Here is a 25,418-nt window from a genome sequence, read left to right on the forward strand (position 1 = left end):
TTATCGTAGAAAATTTGTTTTTGTCTCAGAGGATGCATGTAATAGCAGAGAAGGCCAGGCTGTCGTCAACAGAGGTAGTTCCAGCAGATTTTACGAGGGGCATGGTGATCAGACTGATAAGGGCAGGTTGGTCGATGCAGCAAAATCTCAGCTGACACACTCCTAGAACAGTGCATTGGCTATAGAGACAATGGTTGGAACAAGGAAATGTGGAAAGTTCGAGGAGTGTTGGTGCAGCCAGAGTAACATGGATCCGCCGACAAGCTATGGCACACCCGCAAGCCACTTTACCTCCATTCTGCAGTATATTCAAGACACCCTGGATGTTCCCATATTGACCAGAACCATTTGCCGTTGATTTGTGGCTAGTGGCCTGCACTTGTAGCATCCATTAAGAAGACTGCCATTGAGCCCGCATCATAGATGCCAGCATCCACAATGGTGCCAGGCTCAAGCTGTGTGGGTGATGGAATGGCACAGGTTCATGTTCCCAGATGAATCACGCTTCTGTTTCTCCATTGATAGTTGGCGCATAAGAGTGTGGAATTGATGTGGAGACAGGTCCAATCCGACAGCAATTGTGGAACACGCCAACGCACAACAGCGTAGGATACCATGGTTTAGGGCACAATTGTGTATGATTTCAGGTCACCTCTAATTTGTATTAAGGGCACTTTGATGGCCCAACGATATGTGGATGATGTGCTGTAGCCGGTGATGCTCCTCTACCTTCAGGGAGTGCCCACTGCCTTTTATCAGGAGGATAACGCCCGACCACACGCTGCTCACATCAGGCAACATGCTCTGCTAAGTGTACAGATGCTTCTTTGGCCACCGTTCGTTCCAGATTTCTCATTAATCAAACACTTTTGGGATGTGATTGTATGCAATTGTCGGATTCAGAAGACGAACTGCGGCAAGTAGTCGACAGGGAATGGAGAGCCATTTCTCAGGACACCATCAGCAGTCTCATTGAGTCTGTATCTAGACATGTTGCTTTATGTATCATCGTCCATTGTGGTCCTACAACATACTGAGTGGGCACTGTCTTCACACATCTTCACTTAGTTTCATTGCTTTCTGGCCGCTCCTCCTTGGTGTTGCATTTTCAGTGTCAGGTAGTGTATATTTATCTCCAACCTACGTGCATTTCATCTTCTAGTGGATATATTTCTCTTAGCATTTATGAAAATTGTCCTTTTGTTACTATCCAGGTATTCCTGTCAGAGTTGGATTACTTCCAAGGCATTGGTAAAAGTAGGCTAAGCAGTATCCATGAAGTTGCTAAAAGCTCTCAACCTCAAACTTACAAAATAAAATTTTGAGGGGGGGAAAAAAAAAAAAAAAAAAAAAAAAAAATGCATACAGTGAATTAATTATCACATTCATTTATATTTTACTTTCCTTCCTACAAATATTAATAATCCAGAGTGGGCTATTAGAACTGAATCCTTATCGACTTATATCTCTGTAACAATTTGCTCTATAGTTTAACTTACATGAAAATAAATGTTAATTCTTCTATGAAATACAAAGTAACTACAAGAAGAACTGAACCTTCCAAATAGTAAGAAATAGCAGAGAACTGGATGCTAACAAAAAAAATAATGATCGCTTTTGTGATAAGTTTCTAAACTAGAAACTATTTCTTAAATCTTGCTGATGCAGTGCGCTAAACCTGTTTTTTGATAAAAAAAGAAAACATATAATTTTTTAGTTACCTCATAGCTTTGTAATGTAGCTAAGATTCTTTTAAATATTTATTTTAATATGCTATTTTAGTAGAGAAAGATTCAGTTTCAAAACCTATCCAGATTCACAAACATGAAAATGTAGCAAGTATGTAAATTTATATATATATTAAAAAGCTAGGTAGTAATTACTATATAAAAATAATACTATATAAAAAATATATATATATATATTACGCTTAAAAAGATTATTACAGATATACAAGTAAGAATAAACACATGAAAATATTTAAATTATTTACTGATATAGTATTGCTACATGTGAATTAAAATAGGTCTGAAATAAATACATAAATTAAGTAGAAAAAAACCTGTTTCTTCTTTGTTTTTCTGTGTTCCTTCCCAGCATGAAAGAAATATGCTAACTTTTTGCCTGTATTGCTTTGATGTTGCCATTTTCGCCTAATTAATTTTTTCATACTTAGAAGTTGTCAGGGGGAACAAGGAATAAATCATCTGGAGTTACATAAAAATAAGGTAAAATAAGGTACATAAAAATAAGGTACTAAAGTAAAATAAAGAATCAATTTTTATTTTGTCTTAAAGACATAGATTAATCTCTGAGAAATGGATTGACTGTGATAGCAATTATAAAATGCTTTTCAAGGCCAAAAGAATAAGGTGTGACTAAAGTAAAATAAAGAATCAATTTTGATTTTGTCTTAAAAACATGGATTAATCTCTGAGAAGTGGATTGACTGTGATAGCAATTATAAAATGCTTTTCAAGGCCAAAAGAGGAATTAACTGTGCCTGTAAATTATTTTATGAAATCACATGAACTTTTAAGTTAAATATATACTCTGCCCCCCCCCCTAAAAAAAAGTCCGAAAGAAATCAAGCCGCAATCACGAAACTTGGCAAGAATATAGTCTGGTAAGAGAAAGGCAAATGATTTAAATTTCGACGGCAATGAGACAAGGGTATGCACATATGAGGTGGGTAGCTGGGAGAGTTTCAAAGCTTGATTGCTTGACCATAGGGCAATTCAAATGAATCTGTCAAATTGGATGGACAGTGACCTCTGATACGTAACTGCTGGCAGTATGAACAGTTGTCAGTCTTTGAGGAGGAGCATATAGTAGGCATCAGAGAAGCAGGTTGGTCGAGCAGGTGTATCGGCCACTACCTCGGTTGGAGCAATATGGTAATTGCTTGATCTTGGCGGCAATGGATAACAGAAGGGATAGCCTAATGTTGCGGAGGGTCAGGTGATCCCAGGAACACAAATGAGTGTTATGATCGTGCAATCATAAGAGCGGCCTCTTCCGCCCCCAACAATGTTGCTAGCATTGACTCAACACCATTTACCACTTCTAGGCATCCAGTGGTATTAAAGGAAACCATATAGAGACCATTGGCTGACGCTGGGATATGCTGCTGACGTTCATCAATTTACCACTGACCCCATATCATAGGAAGTGTTAGTTGGATTTTTGCCAAACTCGGGCAGGCTGGAGTGTGACTGATTGGAGGCATGTGATCTTCAGTGATGAAACTCAATTCAGCCTCAGGAAACTAAACGGAGACGACTGGCCAATGCTGGTATATGTTGCCAATGTTCATTGACTTACCACTGATGCCACATCATAGGTAGTGTCAATTGGAATTTTGCCAAACCTGGGCAAGTTGGAGTGTGACTGGAGGCATGTGATCTCCAGTGATGAATCCCAATTCAGTCTCAGTGCTGATGACTAATGCACCCGAGTCTACAGGCAGCCAGACCAGCGGTCCAATCCGTCATTTGTTGTCAAGCAGCATATTTTGATTTTACAAGGTGTGACAGTGTGGGAAGCGATTTATTGGGACACACGATCACCTCTAATCATTCTTCAAGGTTCTATTATGGCTCGTAGTTACGTGGATGACATTTTAACGCTGGTTGTAGTGCTTATGGTATCAAGTAGCCCAGTTACCATTTATCAGCGAGACAATGTTGGTCCACATACTGCATGACTCTACCAAAAGTGTCATCAAGAATATGACATGCTCCTGTAGCTTGGCAGGTCACCAGGCCTCTCACCAATAGAGCATGTATGGGACATGCTTGGAGGGCAACTGTAGCCGTCCTGGAATATTGGTGAATTAACTGCACAGGTTACAAAGATTATAGCATGATGTTCTGCAGGGGGTCATAGGTGACCTACTTGTTTCGATGCCATACTGTGTTTTGGCTTGTATAGCTGCCAGAGCTACCTATACTACTTACTGATTTGTAACTTTTCATGTCATAAATTCTTAAATTTATCTTCTCATTACACTACATATGTGTTAAGTTTTGTGATAGTAGTTCGTGTAATTCTGGGTGCATATATTTTTTTTGTGACAGAGTATATAATTTTTATCAGTCATGTTTGTATTTTCTTTATAGGAAAATATAAATTTATTGGGTCTATTGCAATTAAAATGACTGCTTATGTATTTGTTCTAAATAATGCAATCATGTCTGATTAGCTGAAGTGTTTATTAGAGAATAAGATTCAAAATTTGATAACTTAGTGAATTCTGATGTAAAGACTTTGAGATCATCAGAGAAATATTAACTACATTTTTTTAAATTTTCTGATACCTGTACCTATGTACTTTTAGGAGATTATTTCCTACTATATATAGTTTTGATCATATCTAAATACCTGTTGGAATGTAATATTTTAATTTTTTATAATTGGTTAGTTTATGCATCATATAATTTTTCATGTATCTACTAAAGTTTTAGTAGTAAACTTATTACTGTAAAAAGAGTAAGCAGTATAAAAAACAGTGTACTTTCTTTAAATTTATTATATTTCATTGCTTATTAATTTTATTAAAGTTTATATGATTAGGATAATTTAATAGCATTTTAAATGCCATTTATTTGTGCTGTGGCTACAGAAATTTCTTACCTACTCTTGTACATATCTGCATCAAATATAATAAAACTTTACAGCAGATTTTGGAATGTAGCTATCTGTATTTTTCCTTTTATTTATTTGTTTAAAGCAATAAAGACCTGCTTTTATTAGATGTGAAAAGTAAGTACTGTTTTTATGTAAGAGCTTTCCTAGTACACATATCACATCTATATGTAAATAATTACAGTCAAAAGTCGTTAATCCGGACTCGTCGGGACATCGGCAATTCCGGATTATCGATTTTTCCGGGTTATAGATCATCAGTTTAAATCTCGTAAGATGGCATGCAGAAACTCTAAAATTAAAAATATGAAACCGTAATTTATGAAATAAAGAACAATTATGATCTAAAGAGTATCAAAATTTACAAAAAAAAAAAAAAAAAAAAAAAAAAAAAAAAAGAGCTTAATATTTATTTGTTTACTTTATTAAACATTTCTTTCAATGTAAGTTGCTTCGTTTTATGTGATAATACTTTCTCTTTAATTCTATAAACAGACACACTTTCTTGTTCAGTTACGAAGTTCCGCTGTTCAAGCCCCGTAATTGCTGTGCCGAGAATACCGACTAACTTGTCAATCGAAATTGTTTCATTTTCACTAACCTCTCTGTCACCTTCTTCATGTCTTTATCCATTTTTTGCAGCAATTCCACTTTTTGTTTGATGGACATCGAAACATACTTTCATTTTGTAGATCCTTTGGGAACTCCAGCATCGGAAATTCTATTTGACATAATCGAAAGTTCAAGTTTACTTTTATAAAATTGCTCTTACAGTCTGCAAAAAATAATAAGCCGCATCCAATTCGAAGATTAAGGAACAACGCAATCATCAACATTAACTGAAATAGATAATTAGGTAATTTTAGCTTATACCGTCCATTATACATTAAACACGCACGCGAAAACATATTCTGCACTTGCGCACACGCATATGCGCAGTCGTAAAGGTCTTACGCGCACGCGTAAACGCCTATGTGCATGTGTCAAAGCGCCGCATGCGCAGAAAGTTTTTAGCTTTGAGGTCCGTATTATAGATCACTCTGGATTATGGGTGTCCGAATTAACGACGTTTGACTGTATTTCTTTTTTATTCTGTAAGGATATTAGTCTGATATTTTTAGGTGTTAATATGGAATTCGAAAACAGTTTCCTGTTTTTAATATTCATATTTTAAAGTTTTATTATATTATGAAAAATTTGTGCTTTCCATAGCTGAAAAATCTGTCCTAAAATTTATTGCAAGTGCAGTTCAGGAAACTATATAAAATAAAGTTTTTTTTTTTTTCTTTTTCATTTTAATAGGGAAATTTTTTTGGAAGAATTATTTATTCAAAAAAATATGTTCTGTTTTCTTCTCCCCTTTTTTATTAGTAGTAAGCTTATGAATGTAAAAAGAGTAATCAGTATAAAAAACATTGTACTTTCTCTAAATTTATTATGTTGTATTTCAGTAGTTACTAATTTTATTAAAAGTTATACCATTATCATAATTTAATAACAACATTTTTAAATGGTATTTATTTGAGCTGTGGCTACGGAAATTTGCTTTTATTATTTTCAAACTAAACTCTCTTAAAATTTGCAGGCTTTAATAGGGCCCAAAGAACAGAAGAAAATAATATCAGAAAAACATAGTCAGTGGGAAATAGAAAAGAATGAAAACTTGAAAGTTATTTTGGAAGAGGAAAAGAGAAAGTTACAAGAAGCTGTGGAAGAAGAGCGACAAAAACAAGAAAGGATTAGACAAGAAATGATTGAAAATATGCGAAAGGACCATGAAAGCAAGATTGAGAAAATGAAAGCTAGATTTACTGCTGAAAAGCAGGTAAGTTTTATGCACCCTTTTCTTTCAAAGAAAACAATAAATAGGAATAATGTAAAATCCCAACTATCCAGCATTGAACTAACCAGAAAGTTCAAATAACTGGAATATTTAAAAGTTAAAAAGAAAGTGTTCTCTGGAAGGGGGGGGGGAATAAGTTAACGGAAGATTTGTAACACCATTATAGAGCTTGTTATGCTATAAGCACATATACATTGTTGCTCTACAGTGCGAGTTAGTGCCAGTAATGGATGCACGAGATGTCACTTCACAGTCATAAAAACTTCACCTTTGTTTTATGCAAACTGAATTAATTCTAGATAAGCTGGCCTAATTTTTGTTAAGAAAAATGCAAATTTAGTTTTTTTCTTCAATAACAAATTTAGTTTTTTTTGAAAAAGTGATTAATGTTTATAAACCTGCCTTCTATGGGAGAGCATGTAGTGGTGTATTTTTTAAGTTATAAAGGATTCTGGAATTAAACAAAGACATGATGTGCAACTTTTTTTTGAAAATGAATTAACAATGATGTCTGAAAAGCAATTTCCCCCCCCCCTAATCTTGAATGTAGGCTTTTGATATTCAAGTTGATATATATAAAAAAAAAAAAAAAAAAAGGCTGTTTTTGTAGTTTTAAACGGAAAATTTCTTCCCTTCATTTCATATTTCTCACGTTAATTAATTTTTTATACAGTTATCCAAAATTGTTGATATTTGGCATCTGGCATTTCCAGTGGTACTTAAATACTGTATCTGTAAACTATGAAGGTGTGGCAATTAATTCAAAAATATATCCAAATATGCACAAAAGAAACTTAAGCCCAAAGGGCAATTTGCCCAGAAGAGATATTAATTTAATTTCAGCATTTTGCTTTGATTCACTATAAATAGCAAATCACTGTTTTAAATTGTTGCTGCCAAATATTAGAGCCCTGTATTATATTTAAAGAAATTAAATAATGAAGAACCTGCATAAATGTATGAATGTTTCTCGCATTGTGATAAAACAACGGTAGCTAGAGCCATCAAATTTTGAATAACGTACATCTCCAGCCAAATATGGGCATCTGGGAGCACAAATTTAGAATCTATTTCAGATTTTGTAAAGCATTTATGAGTTTTTGATTAAGAAACTCAACAATTTCAAAGCAGGCATTGGCAACACTGTGTGTGTGTGGGGGGGGATTTTGTGGCAGGATACTGTGTATTGGAAATTCTTAAGATTTGCTCTTTTAAATATTTTGTGATATTTCTGTTGAATTGAATGTTATGGTTTAACTGCAAAGAAGATCTGCATTGTATATATAATATCTACATTACAGATAAAATAATGCAGATTCTTCATTATTTAATAACTAAAGGTAACACACAAAATGTTTAAAAAAATGCTCTTTTGGACGTAATATAAAATCTGAAAACTTTCAGGTTTTTTTATTTAATTATTATTTTCTTTTTCTTGTATAATAATTATATGTTTAATTTTTTTTGAAAGCAGATTTAATTTATCGGCAAAGAAGCTTTGTGTTGAAATAATAAATCTGAATATATTTTGGAATTTATTTATCACTAATATAGGTTTCTTTCAATGAGGCCATAAATAAACTTGCCAAGGAAAAAGATGCGGTTATTGAAGATTTGCGTGTGGAAAATTCATCACTGCAGGAAAATGTCTCATCTATATGTAGTAAGTTATTTTAACCTGTTTTATTGAAGGGGTAGTTTTTGTTAATGTTAATATTTAAAAATAATTATTTACTGATTTTTTTTAATCATTTTTATAGAGCTTATGTTGATTAGAATGGACAACACATTTAAGTGAATGGTATATAATATTGAATAATAATAATAATTATAATTTTTGAACTCTGCTGAGGTAATTTGGATAAGAGTCAACTACTGAGTAGCTTTCACTTCCTGCATTATTTTTTAATTGAAGTATTTGAACATTAAAAGTATTAGATCAGAAAGAAAATTAGTAAAATTTTCTTTGTTGAAAAAACTGATTTTGATTCAATAATTTAAATAAATATTTGTTATAATCTTTTACAGATAAGTCATTAGATGACTAGGAAATCTAATTAAAAGTTCAGATTTTATTACAGTGTAATTTTTTGATTAGATTTGATTTGTGATTAGCATGTTGATATGTAGTTTTAACTTATTTTGATGGTTAGTTACCTGTAAAAAATCATTTTTATCTTAGTTTTCGTTTCTTTCTTTTTTATTTATTAAAACATTAATTTTTTAGCCTTCTTCCTGTTGCACATAAAGATCAGAAGTTGCTGCTTATTAATGTGGCCTAAGATCTATCATTTTTTTTTCCAATTTATAAAATAGAATGCTCAACAATGTTACAAATTGATTAATTTAATTTTTTACTTTTAGTAGAATTGAAACTCAGTTCAAAAGGAAAATTCAATTTTTAAAGTTGTGATGTCTGTTTCTGTATTTCCTTTCTGAATATAAAGTGGAAACTATCAAGTATTAAATATCTTTTTATTCATTACAGTTAAAGATTGAAAATTATTGCTAGTTGATAAAGCCAAAGATTTTTCATTTGTTTTCTGTATTTAAAAAGTGTCTTCAGCATAATAAAAAAAATTAATTTGAGAAGTAATTTTATTTCAATAATTTCTTTTTTATATGTTTTGCAACCTTGTTTATTTTAGACTATTCTTTTAATAAATAAAATGTGTTTTTAATCATCATAAAATGTATTATAAAATTTCTGTGTATGCATCACCACCTCTATCAAAAATAAAATCTAAAGGTAATGTTGAAAATTTTTTAGCAACATGTATTTCAAAATTCTTTCAGTATAGCTCTTTTATTCAAATGGTAATGGAACTTAAATACTTTGGTGTTGTTATCTTTTTATCCTATTTTACATTCAGAAAGGAAAAACACTCATATAAATGAGTTTTTAAAACTTGAAATTATTTTTTAAATTGACTAAATAAACTTAAAGAGTAAAGGTTTAGTTTTTTAAATTAGTAACATACTGTTTGTATTAGCTTACTGGTAAATTCCTCTGAGATGTTAGAGGGTAAACTATTTGTTTGTTTGTTTTGTTTGTTTTTAATGATTAAAAAAATCATTGATCCAGATTCTTAGTATTTTCTTAGATATTCATTTTGATTATTATTGTTTGCTAGTTACTAAATATTTATAAAATAGGGATAACTGTATATTTAGGCTAAAAATAATGCAAATAAGTTTAAAAAAAAAAAAAAAACTATTGATAAGTAATGTTGTAACGACAGTCATATTACTTGTTTGGTCCATGGAATATGGATTAGAACAAGAAAATTTCTAGCATATGCAACTTTTTTTTTACCTATCTTGATTTCTGTAGCTTTTATAGTAAAGCTAGAATTTATAGAAATACAATATTAATTATTAACATGCAAATAACTTAAATGTTAACAGAAAATTCAGCTTGGAGGGGGAGACTTCGTAAAATCTGAATACTGTCAATTATTTTTCCCAAATAAAACAGTCTTTTGTACATCCTTGATATAAGCAGGGCTGATTTAAATAATTCCTCCCCCCTTGAAATAAATGATTCATAATGAGAGCTCATTTTTCTGAGGAATTTATTCTCATTGCATTTAGAATAAATAATTCCAAAACTACATTTATTGCTTATAAACACAGTGTGTCATTCTCATTCACATACTTATTTTAAATACCAAATTTGAGAATTCTGGGATTATCTCATAATGCATTTTTTTTACAAAAGTCTTGAAATAAAGTATCACTTCCATTTATCAATTTTAGCCAAAATTAAATATGCTATTCCCACAATTCTAGTATCCCACACTATACTAGAATTGAAAAGTTTTTGATTATATGTTAATATAGTTTTTCATTACAAACTGTAATGGGTTGCAAGTAAAGTAAAACTTTTGGTTGCCCATTAAAGACTGTGATAGGCTTGGGTAAAGTACCACTTCCAGGTGCCCAGTTTTACCCAAAATCTAAGCAACTGTTTATATGAATGAAGAAAATTTAAATATCGAAAATAAATTTTTTTTGAAAGTTTCACTTAGCAGTTAAAGAGGATGAAACAAAATCATTTATACATTCAGACAGACATTGGGGGCAGGGGAAGGTGGTTTAAAAAAAGTGGTTCTATGAAAAGTGGTTTAAAAAAAATGGTCCAATATCAGTGGTTTCATGTTCTCTTCACTGATGAATCTAGGTTTAGTTTAACATTTAATGCTAAATTTTTTACATCTAGGAGTCGGGAACACAAAATCTTCCTTTGAACTTATGAAACATCAATATTTCGCTAATGCAGGTGTGATGGTATGAGAATGAATAATGACTGATACACATATTGCCTATACATATTTTCAACAGACCTCTGACCAGCCAGTGATGAGATCTTGGAATCTTATGTAAGACATTTCAGTGGTGCATATGGATCTGAATATTTAATTGTTGAAAATAATGTTCATCCACATTGAGCAAACCTTGTTGATGAATAAATTCATTGAAAGTCACAGTGGCTAGCAAAATTTCCTGATCTTAATCCAACAGAGATCTTGCAAGATTACCTTGAAAATAAAATTTACGATTTCTTACTTTCATTTTTGCAGAATTAATCCTGGACGACATCTTTTTCTTTTTAATCTGAACTTTAATACCTAATAGCAAAAAAACTTGATAAAATCAATTGTGCAGAAGATTCAAATTAATATGCATTTCTTGTCTTATTCATTTAATTTTTATGTCAGTATAACATAACATCCGATGGCTGAGCTGTTCTGGAAATTCCTAGTTACAACTTAGGTTCATTTTCAGGAAAAGGAAAGAAAAAAATAGTTGAATACATCATTGTTTGTTCTCTGCATATGCAGCCAGATGAACTCTTTTCACAGATATCTTTTTGAAAGCTGACACAATTTTCAAAGCAGACTTAGTATCAATTTGCAATTGATTGGAAAATTTTGTCGTAAGATCTGAAAATAAAGAAATTTATTAAAATTTACTTATGATGAAGTATTCTTGGAAAAAAAATACTGCCTTATTTCCTTAAATAATAACTACAGATGCAATATGCATCCAATTAAAAGATTTATTAAAAAAAAGTATAATCCTTAAAAAACAATTTTTCATCATGAGTGAGTTGAGTAAGTAGTAAAATATAATTTTCATATAGCCCTCATTGAACCAGATTTCTAACTAAGGACAAATTCATTATGTTTTAGCTAGTTTAATAAAGTTCTTTAAGTGCAAAATTATAATATGTCTTAATCGTATAATTGATCATAGTACTGATTCTGAACACAAAATTCTTCACTTTCTAAATCATTTCTAGGAAAATAAAACATACATGGGAGATCAATTATTTCCCAAGACTGGAACACAAACCTGGTTATGCAGATATTTTCTCAGAACAGTAGAAATATTTTGTGCGTTTAATAGTCGATTCTTCAACAGGAATGAGATAGGACACCTAAGGGTGCCTTCAAAAAGAGTAAATGTAGCTATATCAAATGCAATAATAATATGGTATATGCTGTTGTCATTAATAAATTTTAAATTCTGTTTGCTGCATTGACAGCTCTGAGGGATGATTCTGGCTTTCAGCATGTATTTATATGTTTAGCAGGCCAGAAATCCCAATAGTTTTAATGTCTGTTTAGGATATAAGTGCTTTCTAAAGACAATAAAATATTAATGGATGATTAACCAGTGCTGCAAGTATAGTTAAGTGTTTTGCCACATACTTGTGAAATTGCTGTAGTCCATTTAAAATAAGCACTTCAAAATCGTAACGTGTTATCATTGATACACTGAGGGGATTAGGGAATTAGAGGACTGATCCGTCTTCCAAAATATTCATTACTATAATTACAAGGCAAGCCAGAAGGGGAAAATGTGACCTTGAAATGTTTATTCTAAAGTAACAGGCTGTAGTTTAAAGGAGGTAACAAAAACAAAATTCATTTCTCTGTCACATTTTAAAAGAATGTGACAAACTTATGCATTTAAACATTAATATAATTGGTTTTTAACTTTGGAATATCAAAATATTATGTCTGAAAATATTTAAAAGCTACAATAATTCAGTTTTTGCCACTAGTTCCATTGTTCAAATTAGTTATTATTTTTTTGGGGGGGGGATTATCACTTAAAATGATGGAAAGTTATTATTATTATTATTTTTAGAAGTATTCAATTTTATTTTTTATAGTTAGTATTTTTGAATTATTTAGTTTTTCTTTCTGTAATTAGTATTTTAGTTATTATTATTATTTGCTATAATTAGTGTTTTAGTTAATATTATTATTATTTAGTTCTACATTATTTAAATCTTTTCTATATTTGCTTTCAGAATATTTAGAAACGCCGTTAGGGTCTGTGTATAACTATGAAGCATTGACAGTTAGTGATTCTGCACTTTTAAGGTAAATATGCTTGATTTTTAATTAATCATAGAATTAGTATTAGTATTGCCTTCCAAATTTAGGAATTATATTTTGTTAATGCAACTCTAACATGCAATGTTACTGAACTAACATTAGGAGAAAAATTTATGATAGTTTTTATTTAATAGCTACCCAGTACAGCATATGAAACATATTTTACAGCAACTGGCACAAATCACAGCAATGCAGCATATTTCTCAAATTTCTCGTTTAATTTAAACACAGGAATACTTTGTGATGAATGTATAATTCTTCCAAAAATTTGACCTTTTTCAGGAACACTACCTCTTTTTTCAAATAGATTAGATGTTTATATCCTATATATGGTTTCTTTCATTTTTTTCACAATAAGTAATAAATAAGTTATATATATATATATTCTTGATTATGTATATTCCTATATATGGTTTCTTTTATTTGTTTCACAATAAGTAATAAATAAGATTTTTTATATATACAGTGGTGACCAAAATTGTGGACACTTTTGGAAATTTTTATGTTTTTGAACTTTGTATGCTTATAGAAAACGTTACGTTTTACAAAATGCAAACTTGTAAACTTACATTTTAAAGAGAATTTTATTACTGAATTCAATACAAAACACAAAATTCAATTATTTGCAATATAAAAAGAGTTAAACGATAATAGTTATCCGTATACATTAGATAGTGATGATTGCAGTGAGTTATCAGTACTTAGTAGGGTACCCTTTATTTTTGATTACAGCTTCACATCGATGTTTCATTGAGCTGACAAGAGTTTTAAGCTCTTCTTTCGTTATTACATGATGCCAGGAAACAAATTAGCCTCAATTAGTTCCCTTTTATTTGATGGGCACCTCATTCGAACAAAAGTTTTCAAACGGTGCCACAAATTTTCGATAGGATTGAGGTCAGGATTGTTTCCTGGCCATGACAACAATTTAATGCTCTTTGTATGAAACCACTCTTTCGATATTTTGGCCGTGTGGCAAGGAGCAGAATCCCGCTGAAAAATAAACGAAGCATTGTTGGGAAAGAGATCTCTGATGGAAGGTAGAAGTTTTGGTTCTAGAATAGTGTCAATGTATTTTCTGGCATTCAGTGTCCCATCGATGACATGAAGACGACCAATACCATCTGCTGACATGCATGACCAAATCATAACACTAACTGGGTTCTTCACAGTTGCTTGAATGCAGTCAGGATGTTGCTCTTCTCCTATTCTACGTCTTGCATATTTTCGCCCATCACTACCGAATAACGATATCTTAGTTTCATCACTCGATATAACTTGTGACCACTGATCATCTGTCCAATTAATGTGTTCCTTTGCCCACTGTAGTCTTTTTTTTTTTTTTTTTTTTCATTGCTGAAAATTAAGATAAGGCTTTTTTCGTGGAATTCTACCTCTCAGTCCAACATTTGTTAATCTTCTTCTAATTGTTCTTGAATTGACAGAAACACCAGCATCATTCAGGTCACTTTTGATGGCCGCTAATAACATTTTTCTATCTTGGAGACATAGTCTTTTTATTCTTCTGTCATCAATAGATGTGGTGCACCTTTTTCGGCTTTTCCTTCTTTGGTTTTTATTGAATTTGTCTCATATCGTAAACAAAACTTTTTGACTCCAGATGTAGTCACTGAACCACCCACCTGTCTTGCAATTTCAGCATAGGAAAGACCACTTCCTCGTAACACAATAACATTACATCTCTTTCTAGGTGTCCAATCTACTCTTTTATTTGATGTCATTGCTTCTTGACTAAATATTAAAAATTTTTACAAAAATTCCTACTTGTAATCGCAGTGTATAAGAAACAGGTCCTCCTTCTACAGAACAAAGCAAAATAATGAATTGTTTCAAGTGTAAACATGATGTCAGCTTCTACTGGCAGTTACTAACGTTTGATTGGTTCTCAGAACAAAGAACAGTGATTGGCCAGGAAAGCTAGACATTACAAACCACTTCATAACTGTGTTTTTTATTTATATTAAAGTACATATAACTTTTTTTGTATTGCAAATAATTGAATTTTGTGTTTTGTATTGAATTCAGTAATAAATTCTCTTTAAAATGATATATACAAGTTTGCATTTTGCGAAATGTAACATTTTCTATAAGCATACAAAGTTCAAAAACATAAAAATTTCCAAAAGTGTCCACAATTTTGGCCACCACTGTATATCCTTGATTATGGCATAAACATATAGAATTATTCAGTTACTCATGTTTAATGTGATAATTGTGTCTTTATATTTGGTTCAGGAAATGATTCTGTTTGGTAATGGAAAATCAGGAAAATTAAAAGAAATTAAAAGCTGAATTTCGGTGGGAACCCTGATAAGAAATAAACTTATTTTCATTTATTTAATTTAATTTTCATTTATGTTAAATTTTTATATTTCAGGAAGTTTATTATTATTATTAAAGAAAAATATGAACAAACCATGTCACGGAAGTGTTATTTAGAAATTTAAAAAAGAATTTAAAGAAACATTTACATCAAATAAAATTTCTTATCTGATATTACAAATAGCAGAAATAGCAAAACATAATCTGTTGTTTTAAGAAGGATAAAACTTTCTTTATAAAAAGAAAATTAATGGGAAATAATTTTTTCCTGTCATTTTTACATTTAAAAATAAGTTCAATTTAATTAGTACTTCTTGGAAAGACTTTTGCCGTATAAACAACTATTTGATCGATTGTATTGACTATTTTAAACTGACCATAATTCTTAACATTCAGTTGTATACTAACTATATTTTTTAATTAATATGAATTTATTGTAATATATTGTTAGTTGTTTCCAAATAATTACGGATATTTATTCAAGATATGAACATTTGAAATTCTCAAAATCTTTTAATAAAATTATATCAGTGTTCATTATAAGATGACATAAATTACATTTTATTTTTTTTAGTTAGTTAGTTCATGATGTTTGTCACTGTTGTCAAAAGTTTGTCATTAGTTTTTAAACTACTTCCTGGTAAGCTGACGAGTTCAAAATTTGTACACTCGTTGTTTGTGGATGACAATATTAGGTGGTAAAGGTTTTTTTTTTTTTTTTTTTTTTCTTTCAAATTTCGATTTAAGTTTTTGAAAATTTAAAAAGATTTTTTCACAGATATCTTTGTTTAATGAACAGACTAAAAATATCTGAATTTTATTGTTTCCACCACTGGATAGGGCAGGCAAAAACATTTTAAATGAAATTTATATGAAATTTTTAACTTAATAATATCTGAATTTTGGGAAAATAGTGATGTTTCTCAACTAATTGACATCCATTATTTTAAAATTTCTGCATCTAAAAGTGTATCAAATGTTAAGTTAGGAAATTTTCGCAGATTAGTAAAAAAATTCTTTTCCTCTCTTTAAAAAAAAAAGAGTGATTAAAAAAAAATAACTTAGCGACTTTCTACATTTAAAAATAATTTGCTGTCTCAGGCAGAAAGGAGAAAAAATTGTTTTCTTTCAACCATATTTTGGAAACAAACTTTGCAGGTTATAATGGCGTTACATTACACGATTTGTACTGCTTCTGTACAGATTCTTTGCATTTTACTGTCTTCTCTTTTAATTCTGGAGAAGCTATGTGCACTGAAATCCAGGTCAAATGAAGCAACAGAATAAAATTACATTGTATCTGAAAACAGTCATTTCTGAAAAATCCCACCTGCAAGCCATTTACCATTGATTCATTCTGCAGAGGAAAATACTTGTTTTATAATGAAAATCTTAAAATGCAAAATACAGTCTTTTGCCTGAAAAGAATTTCTTTGAAGATAAGTAAATTGTCATCATGAAAACATAACAAATTTTGGAATTATCCATCTGTTTATACATGCCGTATAGTTGAAATAAATTTTTACCATTCTGTACGGAAATTTTCAATCGCTTTTTGCCATTATTGACAATATTCTGATACTGATTGTAGCTGAAACTGGAAATTTAATAATGAGTATTTATGGACTGTTCTTATTTTAACTGTTATTATTTTTATGTATACTCATGTTTTAATTGTTAATTTTCATCAAGCCTTTTTTTTTTTTTTCATCCATAGATTAATAATTTAGAAGGTGTAGTTACAATAAAAATAAAAATTTAACTTTTTCAATTATGCAAGTACTATTACTTCTTTATGTGATGTAAATGAAAAGAAAATTTTTAAAAAGAGAACTTTTATTTTATGCCAAATGGTACGTACAGAAATGTACTGTAAAAGTTTTACTTACTGCTGTGCAAAATCTCTTATGATCTTATCTGTAACTGAAATATGCTATTTCTGTTACATTAATAATTACATGTATTATTTCATATCTTAAATGCTGAAATACCTGAAAATAATATGTTATGTGTTTAATTTATTTTATATAAGTCATAATTTTTTATACATAGTTCCAGCAAAGAGGTTCAATTTGGATGTTTTCTAGAAAAAATTCGGGAAGATTTGGGACCTTACTTGAAATTCAAGCCTGCCGTGTAAGAAAATTCTTTAAAAATAAGGTGTTAAGTAGTACATATGTTGTAAATATTGCAATGTTAACTTTTTTCTCCCTTTCTAGAGAAAAACCTGTTTCTTCTTCCAGTGATACACAGCAAACTATGGAAAGTTTAAAGAAGGTAAAAATAATTCTTTGTTAATACATTGTAAGATAAAAATTCATCGAAATTGACCATATATATATATATATATATATAAAATTCATAAAAGTTTATCTTATATTTCTTGCACTTTTATATTTTCTTGCACTTTAAATTCAATGGTTTGTTTCGTATTTTATAATTGATGAATATTTCAGAAAGGGTTAACAAAATAATTTCCTGGTTTATAAGTGGAAAAGGTAGATAAAATCTAAATGTATTTAAATATGTTATAATGTATTTTCTGCCTCCTTTCTGCATGCCTTTGTGGTCTAACTGAAAGTATGCTCAGCGCATATTTGAGAGGTCCAGGGTACGAGTCCCAATGAAAGCCTTGCACATTTTTCATGTCTCTAGCATCAAAAAATCATAATGACTTTACAAAAGGTATCTGAACTAAAAGGTGGTGGACAATAATTCGTCACCATCAGGATTTGGTGACTGGTTCCTTTAATCCAAAGGATGAATGTATTTTCTCCCTCTTTTTCCGCATCCCTTCGTGATATAATTGGAACCACGCTCGCCGCTTGTTCAAGAGGTCCGTGGTTGGAGTTCTGGCGAGGGCATGGCACCTTTTTTACGTTCCCAGCATAAAAAAATCCTAATGACTGCAGCGTTTTCATATGTCTATAACCTGAAAAGCTTTAGATGTATTTGAATTTATCTGTCCTAAATGAATGGAATGTTTTCTGTTGTAAAGTGTTGTGCTGGGATATATAGTGAAGTACATAACTATGTTTGTTTGAGAGTAATTCTTAAGAAGAAGAAGATTCAGGTGTATTCTGTTCCTTTCTTCAGTGAACACTTTGTTGGCCATGAATAAGTCTAGTTTGTATTTGAGGCATACATTGTAACACATGCAAATCAAGGGAGATTTATCCAAAATTCTGGATTAGTTTTTTTTCTCAGATCTAGAAGTTCCAGGTTTGAGAAATTGCATGTACACATAATCATCGTTATGTACCTTGTTATCATATGGACGTGTAATCTTCATAGACTGTAATCTTGAAGATAACTGTTCATGATCAAGTTTTATTGGTTCACAAACTGCAAAAATTATTAGAATTTTACCGCAAAATCTTTTTTTCTTTTTTTTTTCTTTTCTTTTTAATAAATACCTTGTCATTTTGCAGTAAAATAAAAAAATAGTAATCAATCATCTAGGATAACCATGTAATATAACTATATTCGCTAAAATATCTTTGATTATTCTAATTAAATTTTTAAGTAATTATCTTTATTTTTATGTTATTCATATCATTTAATGTTGCTTCTTTCCTCTAAATTTATTTATCATTAGTAAATAATATTTCCAAATTTCAGGAAATTTTCTCTGGCATAATCCTGAAATTAATTCTAGCAGTATGATGACATCACGAAATTTAATGCACATATTTTTTCCTAATGTATGCTGCGAAATAAATATAAAATACCTCAATTTAGTGAAAAATTATCATTAAATAGATTTCTTTCTTTCGTTTAGCTGCAGATTGTCTGCAAAAAAAGCCTTATTTTATTCCAGATTGGGCAGATTCTGATCTCAATCTTCAGTGGAGAAAACAACTCCTATTATAATTATATTTGTGTTTTCAAGTGTTAAGGTGCCTTTTAAGAATACACCTCACACAAATTAAATTTACCTAAAATCTAACCTAACTTTTAGCATTGTGTTGTGATTTATAAGAACCGGATTAGCCTCGTGTTGAACTGGGGATGATCATGAGTAATAATTAAATAAAACAAACAGTTGTTATCCAATGTATATATCTTAAATTTTATTAAGTTTTTTAAGTGGAAAAGTAAACGAAATTATCAAACAAAGTGTACCAAGAATAATTAAGAATAAATGTCCTCTGGGATTTATTGAATAATTAAGTGAATTTGCTACACAGTACAAGTAATACCATAATTAATTTACCTGTTAGCACAGCCTCAAAACATACCTGGAAAACCTGGAAAAGTCAGGGAATTTCATTCTCCTGTTTGAGTGGCAACCCTGAATTACGATCTAAACGGTATCAAAATTAAAAAAAAAAAAAAAAAAAAAAAAAAAAAAAACAAGCTTAATATTTATTTGTTTACTTTATTAAACATTTCTTTCAATGTAAATTGTTTAAGTTGCTTTGTTTTTTGTGCTAATACTTTCTCAATTCTATAAACAGACATAATTTCTTGTTCAGTTACAAAGTCCCACTGTTCAAGTCCTGTAATTGCTGTGTCAAGAATACCAACTAATTTGTCAATCGAAATTCTTTCGTTTTCAATAACCTCTAACTTTCTTCATTATTGGAAGCATGCATGTAAACGCTTACGCGCATGCGCTCATCAAACGCACCTGTGTAAACGTGTTACACGCATGCATAAGTTTGTGGCTTTGAGGTCCAGATTATAGATCATTCCCGATAATGGACGTCCGGATTACGGACTTTGTACTGTACTGCTTTGATTAACACAAAATTCGGCAGTAGCAAATATATTTATGCATAAAATAAAATCAATAATTATATTCAGAAATAAAAACAATAATCAATTTTTGTAAGTTATCAGATAATGACATACTGGAGATTTAGACAGAATTACGTATAAAGTGAAAATAAACAGCATGAAATGAAAAGAAAGAGGACATTAATATGGTATGTGATCCCCCCCTCATCTATATACAAAGTTTACAACTTGTGACCATGCTTTCAATTAGGTGGTCAACCACCGCAGAATTAAGCAATCGCCATTCTTCTTGTAGAGCAGTTTCCAGCTCAATAAGAGTGGCTGGAGGTGGGAAGCGTGAAGATACAATACGGCCGAAAGCATCCCAAAGATTTTCAATGGGATTAAGGTCGGGCGAATATGCTGGCCATGCCATACGCGCAATCCCTTCTCTCTCCAGTTTGTGAACCATTAGTCATCGACGATGTCGCCTGTATGGGGACATACGTTATCGTCCGTTAAAACAAAAGTAGGGCCAACTGCTCCAGCGTACAATCTCACAATATTTTCTAGGACTTCATCCCGCTACCGGACAGCCGTCAAAGAACCCCGTTTAAAGATGTGCAGGTCGGTGCGGTATCCTAATGAAATCCCTGCCCACATCATAATGCTTCCGCCTCGGAATGCATGATGTTTTGGGACTGATTGCGTGTTCGTTGTTCACGCCATATCCTTGTCATAGGGCTCCAGAGCAAATCTTTACTCATCAGTAAACATGACAATGCCCCAGTGAGACACATTCCAATTGACATGTTCCCGGCACCACTATAATCGTGCCCCTCTTGATTGGACAGATAGAGGAACACAAATTCGAGGTACCCGGGGGGCGTACAGTCCACTCATATGTAATCTTCGGCGTACAGTAGCTGCAGATATTGCCTTACCAATGGGCGCTGTAACCATAGATGTCACACGTGTGGAGGTCGCTCTGCGATTCCGCTTGGCTACAATAGCAATATATCAATCTTCCGCGGGGGTTGTAACCATTGGGCGACCAGCTACGGGCCTTTGGACAACTGTCTGTGTGGTTTGAAATTGTTTCCATAAACGTTAAATTACAGAATGATGAACGCCGAAGAAAAGAGCAACATCTGTGATCGACTGACCTGCTTCAATGCGCCCCACAGCACGGCAGCGCTCAGAATTTTCCATTCGTCTTCTTTAATTCATAGAAACACGTATGTCTTGAAAACAAATTGCACGAAAGTTTTAAACACCTTCTTTCAGCACTTACAATCAACTTCTGTAACCCTTTAAGAACTGCCTTTTTTGCATATTTCTTGACATGAAAGCGCGATTGGCTGTTTCCTAACATATTTGTATACTTCTATCTACCTCTGCAGTGAATTGCATCCTCATAAGATTCTGAGTTATAATAAGGACAAAATGTAACGCTGTTAAGTGAACCTAGCGCCGAAGTGTTGCTATGATAAACAAATATAGTGAATTTTAAAAAGTGCATTTATTCTGTTGTGGTTTATGCCCTATCGACGATGTAGATTTAATTCAATCCAATAAGTTTAAATTAAATGCAAGAAAAATGCGTATAATTTAATATTCCATGCAAGGAAGTCATGTGGTGTACGCATCAGATTTTTTTTTTTTAAATGTTAGAAAAATCTCTTCAATTATCTATCTAGATTCGCTATAGTATAGACAAGCTTGCTCATTGCATGAATTACAATTAAACGGCTAGAAAGTATATTTAAGTTGGAACTCAATGTCTGAAATATTGTGAACTAAAAAATATTTTGCATGTGCTAATCACATAAATTTGATTAATTTTAAAATAGGGTATGCAAACAAAAGGATGAGTTTATCTAAAACAAAAAAAAAATTAGAGATTCACAGTGTGTGTTTACTGCACTGTGAATCTCTTCAATTTTTTTGTCAATGTATTTTTATTAAAACTATATTTAATTACACTTATGTAATGATTTGTATGATGCAATACAAATTTTTAACCTACGTACTAAATTAAACATGCAGCAACTAAATGTAAACGATTCAATGAGTATTGAGAGGAGGTGTCTCACTGCTTCAACTCAATGCACAGGAGGAGAAACTAGTTAAGGTCTCTCCTCTTCTTCCTTCCTTCATGAATTTTTATCGCTCTTTATTTTAAATTATATACTGTATATTACTTATTTAAAGCCTTTTAAAATTTTCTTTTTGTCTTAGGCATGCGTTCATTAAAATTTTATTCATCTAATTCTGTATTATTAATATTTTTTTTTTTAAATTTATCTGAACATCTCTATACGTCAATTAGTGCAGATAGTTCAGAATTAGGTGCGTATGCTGTTATACTGGAATGTCTTTCTGAAAGCTGTTAACAACAGATTTGAAAACATTAATTTATATTCTTCCCTGTTTGCTTTATCATTTGAATTACAATTATATACTTTGATTTTAAACATAATTACTGAAATCGTACAGGAATTGAGTGAACCCCTCCCTCTTCTGTGTGTACGGTTTAAATGGTGCTTTTAAGATGAGTGTTGAAATGTAGCCCTCGCCCTTTTTTTTTTTTTTTTTTCAAATTTATAATTGTGTATCTTCATGAAACATTATTTAGATTCTTTTCTGGTGTTAAAAATGTGAAGGAAAAGTTTTTGTAAATGTATAAGTGACATAGTTGTGCATATACGTTCTCTTTTTAAATTTTTTAATATCCATGCATATCATGTAATATAATGTTTTTGCTTATAATATTTTATAAAATAAGCACTTCTAAGGTATGATATTTTTTGCATTTGATTTCAGAAGCTTCATAAGAAAGAAAAAGAATGTCAAGAGTTGACTGCAAAGTTTGTAAGTGTATTGTATTTATTTTAATTGTTTTGTAATTGAGAAGCAGTTTGAAATTATAGTTCTGTTTAAAGTGTATACATTCTTTTAATGCCAGTCTTGATTCTTTTAACTAATCAAAAGTTTCAAATTATTTATATTGTAATAATATTGTGCTCTTTAGTAATGCAGCTAACTAACGTTGTCAGGGTTTGTAGTGGTCCTTATAAGTGCTTATAAGTCCTTATATTTGAAAATAAAATATAAAGGCCCTTATAGGTGCTTACTTTTGCTTTAAAGCCCTTATTTTTTTGCTTTTAATGTCTCTTTTTTTTTTTTTTTTTTTTTTTAAATGAACACACAATTTTCCCCCGTACCAAAGCTGAAACTAAATAAACTTTTCTTCCTAATATGGAATGTCAGATGGAGAATCACACTCTTGGAAATAGCTTTTCCCTCTTTCTCTGTATTAACATAACCTTTGGTATGCGCGGAGAGTACAGACAGGTGCCCGTCGTTCTGTTGGTCAAAGAATTGCATAAGCAGTAGAAAATTCCGGTACATTCGGCATTCTTTTCCTCCCACCCAAATATTACACACGTTTGAATTTCTATCAAGATCTTAATAATTTGCATTCTCGTTCCGCTTGGTCAGTTCATATTCGTGTTTATTATGATCGTTATGCTTATATTATGAGCATATGTATGAATGTTTATAATAACATAGTTGCAGTAACTGCTGAAGTATAGTAAACTTCCAAAAATGGCTGTGTTTTAACACAGATTAGCTTTCGAATTAATAATATTCGGAATGGCTTAAATAAAGGGAAAGTAATCGAATAGTCAAAAAATTTCATTTTTTTTGGCCAATACATTATACAGTACGAAGGTTGAAAGGTTCTCCCCTTTCTCTGCAAAATCTCGAATATTGAAACTGTTACAGTTCACTGAAAAACAAGCAACGGACTTTTTTTTTTGTTTTTTTGTTTGTCATTTTCCAATCTGGATTGAATAGGACTAAAAGTACTCTGCGGTCTACCAACCCAAGAGAAGAATGAGTCTATTCCGGAAATTTAATGCAGTCTGTTGAAAATTAGAATGAAAAACACCCCAGATTGGTAAGTCTCTTTTCCTTTATTTAGTTCTTTATTCTCCCAATACCGGCAGCTGTTGAATCCGATTGCGTAATATCATCTAGGGAAGAATTACGATATTTTGCAGAGATAATTAATTTTGATGTTCGGTCCGAGATTTGTTTATGAGTACTTAAAAGAGTTTTACTGTGCTTGCAAGCAGAATATTTTTCAGTTCCATTGATTTGTTTTTATATGATGCACACACCGAAATGTCAAAAGTATTTATTTAGCAGAAAAATCTAAAGAATGACTACAGTCTATTTCCCCCTCCGCTCCTCTTTTTCAAGTTATGCTCGACAGTCCGAATATTCGCCAGTTTTTAAGTATGCGGGTAGTTAAAGTTTACTGTTAAAGGATGACTGCATGAAGCAAATTTCTGTCTTCTGCTTTCAGAAATGTTCCTCTTTTTTACTTAAATTACTTTGCTTGCAATATCTGTTAAGGGAAAACTGATATACAATGAAAATTTAGAAAATGTTCAGAATTTAGATTTAAATTAGTTAAATATCAATATAAGTGGAAAATAAATTGTATTTAAGTTCCAAGTAAATAGTATAAATATGCCTTATTATTATTTATTTCCTCTATTTTGAACTGAAATTTCATCATTAAATCTTGTAATATAGTTTAGTTCTGCATAGTTTTTTTTTTTTTTTTTCTTCTCTAATGGTAAACTAGTTCTGTAAATTGAACTGTTATTTAAAATTATAAAAAGTAATTATTTTCCATGGCTGAGGTAATGCTTATTCTCTCTTAACAAACACTGCATTTCTCATATTTTAAATTACGAGTCTAATTTTTAAGGTTATGCAGTTGTGTATAATGTAATTAAACAGGTGCTTATTTTTTTCTTAAAATGTGCTTGAAAAGTGCTTATAGGTGCTTATTTTTTTAACCAAAAAGTGGCTATGAACCCTGGTTGTGGAATTGATGTATAAATATGTGAAGAGTCCTATTGTGTGTGTGTTCTTCAGTGATGTTTTATTACACAAAATGTGTTAGTATTGTGTGTCTGTAGTAAAAGAAGCTTTGTATTTTAAGAGGGGATAAATGGTAAGGTAAACAAAATTTTTAAGTAATTATTTCAGTGACTTTTCATAGCTTGATTCAGTGATTTCATGTCACTTTTTCAAGAGGTGATCTGGTGCAGATCTCTTTTGTCCCATCTGCAATTCTCTTATCGGTCTCCTGATGCAGGGAGATCGTTGTTTTAGAGTTGGGTTATTTAACATAGTATTTATTTATGATCTCTAAGAAATGCTAGTCATTTTCAAAAGTAATTTGGGGTTTTGCTCTGTTTAAGATTTTGCTTATTAAGAAAACCAAGACAGAAATGAAAAGTGTATTTCTCTTGTTCATAACAGCTTTATTCTTTTAAGATAGCTGTGTACTTTTTTAGTATAATAAAATTTTAAAAAAAATTGTGTTTCATTACAAAATGACATCATATTATAAATTAGTAAAT

The 25,418-nt window shown here is 31.1% G+C and overlaps 1 protein-coding gene across 2 annotated transcripts in view; it reads left to right on the forward strand.

Moving 5' to 3' along the window:
* Atg17 (autophagy-related 17) overlaps nt 1-25,418 on the forward strand; it is a 160,588-nt gene that overhangs the window by 105,662 nt on the left and 29,508 nt on the right. For both annotated transcript variants that reach the window (XM_035372965.2, XM_035372966.2), the window contains exons 20-25: nt 6,233-6,472; nt 8,045-8,153; nt 12,816-12,888; nt 17,299-17,382; nt 17,466-17,523; nt 22,795-22,842. In XM_035372965.2, the coding sequence (XP_035228856.2) occupies nt 6,233-6,472; nt 8,045-8,153; nt 12,816-12,888; nt 17,299-17,382; nt 17,466-17,523; nt 22,795-22,842 (612 nt within the window). The remainder of the gene's footprint in view (nt 1-6,232; nt 6,473-8,044; nt 8,154-12,815; nt 12,889-17,298; nt 17,383-17,465; nt 17,524-22,794; nt 22,843-25,418) is intronic.

This window comes from Stegodyphus dumicola, chromosome 1, assembly GCF_044657685.1.
Source record: "Stegodyphus dumicola isolate Sdum_Otavi_A_Nest chromosome 1, ASM4465768v1".
Taxonomy (NCBI): domain Eukaryota; kingdom Metazoa; phylum Arthropoda; class Arachnida; order Araneae; family Eresidae; genus Stegodyphus; species Stegodyphus dumicola.